This window comes from Henckelia pumila, chromosome 1 (genome assembly GCF_033568475.1).
Source record: "Henckelia pumila isolate YLH828 chromosome 1, ASM3356847v2, whole genome shotgun sequence".
In the NCBI taxonomy this organism is placed as follows: Eukaryota; Viridiplantae; Streptophyta; class Magnoliopsida; order Lamiales; family Gesneriaceae; genus Henckelia; species Henckelia pumila.
Window position 1 is genome coordinate 142,141,434 of NC_133120.1, and position 5,175 is coordinate 142,146,608.

Here is a 5,175-nt window from a genome sequence, read left to right on the forward strand (position 1 = left end):
TCCTACTCCAACTCTAAAATAAGAGTACCCAAAGCCCTAAAATAGAGTCATACGGGCGAAGGATGGGATTCAGAATTGGTAAGAAATGAAATCCTCGGACCTTATATTTATAGGACACGATCGGAACCTCCGTTGTCGCATCGGAGCTTCCGATAGCCCTTATCTTCCACTTGTTGTTCTCTCGTTGGCTGGCCGCGGATAGGGGAAATTGGAACCTCCGTTCTTGATCGGAGCTTCCGTTGTTGCTTGTGTCATGGCTGACGTAATATTATCGGATTTTTCGTTACACATCGGAGCTTTCGATCACCATCGGAGCTTCCGATTGTCACAATGGATCTTTCGTTCTTGGTCACCCTTCGGGCCATTTCCGATCTTTCTGAGTCCATTCTCGAAGTTATTTAATCCATCTGGAATTTCCTTAATCATGTATTAATAAGTCAAAACATGATCACATGATTAACATGCTCATTAATCGCTAATTACAGATACGGGTTACTACACACTACATGATGGATTTTACATCGGCACTGGCTCATCAATTTTCGAGTGTTGCGAGTTCTTCATATCCATTCCCTCCACCACCGCAGTGGCAGCCCACACATGGTCCTACTGAGCAGCCCCCTCCTTTTGATGATGAGGATGGTGGCGACCACTGATGATTGTTACTTGAGGTACATGTCCTTTACTTTTTCTTGTCATGTCATCTGTTCCGTCATCATCCACTGATTTCATTGATACAAACCCTCTTGTAGAACACTGGTAGTGGATTGCCTCATTTTCCAATTCATCAAAATTCATGTATTCAATGTAATCCCTAGTAGCAGTGAAAAGTACAACATGCCATGTAGGATCTTGAGGATCTTCAATGTAAAATACCTGCTTTGCTTGACTGCCCAAGATAAAAGAGTCAGACTTGAATCCAATTCTGTTGAGGTTTACCAACGTAAAACCAAGATCATCAACTTTAATACCGTTATTATTCTCAACCCAATTGCATTTAAACATTGGAACCTGAAATTTGTGATAATCGAGTTCCCATATTTCTTGAATAACTCCATAAAAAATCATGTCTGACACAATTGGATTTTTGTCCTTCGCACTAGCAACTTGCATTGTCTTTGCGACTAAGCTTACCCAGAGTTTTGAACAACTCGTGTATTATCACGCTCTTTTTTATGATAAGTAACTCCGTTAATCAAATAACTAGAGTACTTTAACACTTGATTGTTAGGTCCATGCGCTATCCACTTCAATCTTTCGGATATTTGACAGGTGGAATTGCCAACTGCACTCACACGATCACGTAACCAGTGAATAAAAGTCCGGTTATGCTCATATTGTAACCACTTTTTGGACTTAGCTTTATGAGGAAACGTTTCCTTCAAAAAGTCCATGTGTTTCCTAATGAAACGATTACTGATAAGTTAACCAATAGAATGTAAGTAAAGTGAAAAGAATATTAATAGTTAAGAGAAATTACTAGATATAAGGATCGATGTCAACATCATTTTCCAATACATAATGATGTGCTTGATTCAACTCATCATGACAAGTGGAGTGCAATACTGAACCAGACATAGGCTTAGTAAGTTGTATTTACCGATGTCTTGATGGGATCCCAATTGTATGCACATTAGACATGTAATCGGAGAAAAATTCCACAGCCTCTTCAGCAATATAACATTCGGCTATACACCCTTCAGGACGATTGCGATTTCGCACATAGTCTTTCAAGGTCTTCATGAATCTTTCAAATGGGTACATCTGCCTATACCAAACTGGTCCACACAATTTGACCTCCCAAACAAGATGAACAGTTAAATGAATCATTATATCAAAAAAAGATGCGGGAAAATATTTTTCAAGCAAACACAATACTGTCACAATCTCTCTTTGCAGAGCATCCAACTCTGAAACATCTATCACTTTATTACATAACACATTGAAGAAGCCACAAAACCGAGTGATAGAATCTCTAACATGTTTAGGCAAGACACCACGGATGACGACTGGAAGCAATTGTTGCATGAAAGTATGATAGTTGTGTGATTTAAGGCCAACAAGTTTCAAGACTTTCATCGACACAAGATTTTTAACATTGGATGAATAACCTGTAGGGACCTTTGTTTCAAACAAAGAATTGCAAAGTTTTCTTTTCTCAGCCTTAATTAGAGTATAACATGCTGCTGGTAAAAAAGTTCTCTTCTTTCCCATATTTGGTGCCAAATCAGTCCTCAAATTCATCTCCACAAGATCTAGTCTTGCTGCTACCCAGTCCTTTGATTTTCCAGGAATGTCAAGTAACGTACCGACCAGACTTTCACAAACATTTTTTTCAATGTGCGTCACATCAAGAACATGCCGAATATGTAGATGTTTCCAATACTCAAGCTCAAAGAATATAGATTTCTTTTTCCAGCAAGATATTTTATCACCATGCTGCATCTGACACTTCCCACTCACTTTTCCCGTGCGATAATTAATTCTTTCAACTCTATCTAAAATTTCATGCCCAGTTAATGGTTTCGGTGCTGGGTTTAACTCTTGGTTCCCATTAAATGCTTTTTCCTGCCTTCGATAAGGATGACTTGGAGGAAGAAATCTTCTATGACCTGTGTATGACATTTTTCTACTATGCTTCAACCTTGTAGAACATGTTTCTTCCCCACAAAAAGGACATGCATGATATCCTTTCACAACACAACCTGACATGTTCCCATATGCAGGAAAATCATTAATTGTCCACAATAAGACAGCTCTAAGCGAGAAACTTTCTTCTCGACATGCATCATATGCCTCAACACCTATATCCCATAATTTTTTTAAGTCAAAAATCAAAGGTGCTAAGTAAACGTCAATATCATTTCCCGGCTGTTTGGGACCAGAAATCAACAAAGTGAGCATCATAAAATTTCTCTTCATACACAACCATGGAGGAAGATTGTAAGTTATCATCACAACTGGCCAACAACTATATGCAGAACTCATCAAACGATGAGGATTGATCCCATCTGCTGATAAGGACAATCTAAGATTTCTAGGTTCAGCAGCAAAATCTGACCAATTGTGATCAACTACTTTCCAAGCGGGCGCATCGACCGGATGACGCAAGTGTCCATCACAAATTATTTTATCAGCATGCCAAGTTAACTCCTTGCATATCTCCTTGTTCCGAAACAATCTTTGAAGTCTTGGAATAGGTGGGAAGTACCAAAGGACCTTTGCAGGAACTCCTTCATTTATCGTAGAATTTTTACCCAACTTCCACCTTGAAATCCTACAAATAGGGCAATTGGAAAAATCCTCGTACTCCTTCCGATATAAGATACAATCATTAGGACAAGAATGAATTTTCACATAATTCATCCCTAATGCACACAAGCTTTTCTTTGCATCATACAAAGATGAAGGCAATTCATTGTCATCTGGAAGCATTTCTCCGAACAAAATAAGTAAGTCTGTGAAACTTTTATCACTCCAACTATATTTTGCCTTCAAGTTATACAATTTCACAAGTGCTGATAACTTTGTAAATTTAGTACATCCAGGAAACAAAGGTTTCTCAGCATCTTCAAGTAGCTTATGGAATTGGTTTGGATTCTCAGCATAACTATCGTATGCTGCATGTACCATATCAAAAGGGTCCTCAGCAAAAGTTTTTTGTTCATCTCGCCCTACTTGATCACTATAATTCATTGAGTTCTCGATCGTAGATCTTTCCCCATGCCAAATCCATTTAGGATATGTTAAATCTATACCATTACAACACAAATGTGCTCTTATAGTGCCAACATCTTTCAGCTTCAGATTACCACATCTTGAACATGGGCAAGCTATTTCATTCGGATCGGTAGCATTTCGCATTGCAAACTGCAAGAAAGACTCTACCCCAACCTCATATTCATGTGATAACCTATTTTTTGACATCCACTCTTTGTCCATCTTTTTAATAACTAATCAGCCAAAATCTACCTTCAAAAAATTGTACATTATACAACAAGATCAAAACACAAGCCTCAAGTAAAAAAATAATTAAAAAACAACCATAAAAAATTTATTTAGCAGCTTTATCGTAGTGAACTCGACATAAACCAGCTGGACATAAATGCAAGTTTGGGACATATTTTTTGATACAAAGCAGTGGAAAATACTATTTCTGGAGATTAAAAAAATGATGCAATTTGCATATTTCTTAGCTTTGATAAAAAATGAAAATCATAGCTCTTCATACCAATTTTTTGTGCTTCATTTAAAATACCATTTCTTGACATTAAAAAAATGATGCAAAGAACTCTAAAAGCATGGTCAGGTTAAAGAAGGTATAAATTATAAAAATCACCCAAAAAAAATGAATTTTACAAGTAAGCAACAAATTTGATGGTCAAATTTCAAAAATCAGAAATAAGAAATGAAGAAAATGATTGTTTTTTTAATGCCCAGAAATGGTATCTTTCAAACTTTTTTCCCTAGCAAACTTTTTTTTCTTTTTCCTTTTTTTAATGTCAATAAATGGTCTTTTAAATGGTAATTCACAAAATCTTGAAGTTAGACTTTGCAAGAGATCTTAATCTTAAAAATTTTAAAAAAAAACTAAAAAAAAAATAGAAGGTTAAGAATGACTTCTGAACATAAATTGGAAAATTTCAAATAATCTATAAGTTTCCAAAATTTCATTCTTAACTCATTCAATCGTTGAATTGGGGCGAGGCGGTCAGATAACTGGAGGTGGGGGAAGAGTTGGTTGGCTAAAAAACAAATAGGTGAGCAAACTAAAAAAAATTATATTATACAGAGAGAGTGTATAATCAACCACCTTTGCAAACATCATGTGAAAGCTCAACTATTTAGAAACTGAAACGATAAAACATTTTAAAATTTTATTTTACAAAAATTCTGCCGTTTGGCATGCCTACCATCCGGAACATTGCATGATTTATTTCATGGAATATAACACTCTAATTAGTCATCTAAATTTGTATATCATATATCAAGATGTGGTTTAATTCATCCGAAGTTGAAACAATAATTATATTTCCTGATCATAAAATTATGTTTACATTCCTAACACTTGCTCTATAAAATCAAAGTAAACCACAAGAGAATTAATTAAGAATGTCTATATTTATCCAGTAAAATAATTATAAAGTAAACCAGGAGAAATTAAGAACAAAACAT

General features: G+C 35.9%; 1 protein-coding gene across 1 annotated transcript; it reads right to left on the minus strand.

Moving 5' to 3' along the window:
• Nucleotides 1-1,130: 1,130 nt before the first annotated feature.
• On the minus strand, nt 1,131-3,942 carry LOC140874134 (uncharacterized). Its single transcript, XM_073277414.1, has 2 exons — nt 1,601-3,942; nt 1,131-1,416 (listed from the first exon to the last, which is right to left on the minus strand). The coding sequence occupies exons 1-2, from the start codon at nt 3,940-3,942 to the stop codon at nt 1,131-1,133; spliced, it is 2,628 nt and encodes an 875-aa protein (XP_073133515.1).
• Between the last annotated feature and the right edge of the window lie 1,233 nt (nt 3,943-5,175).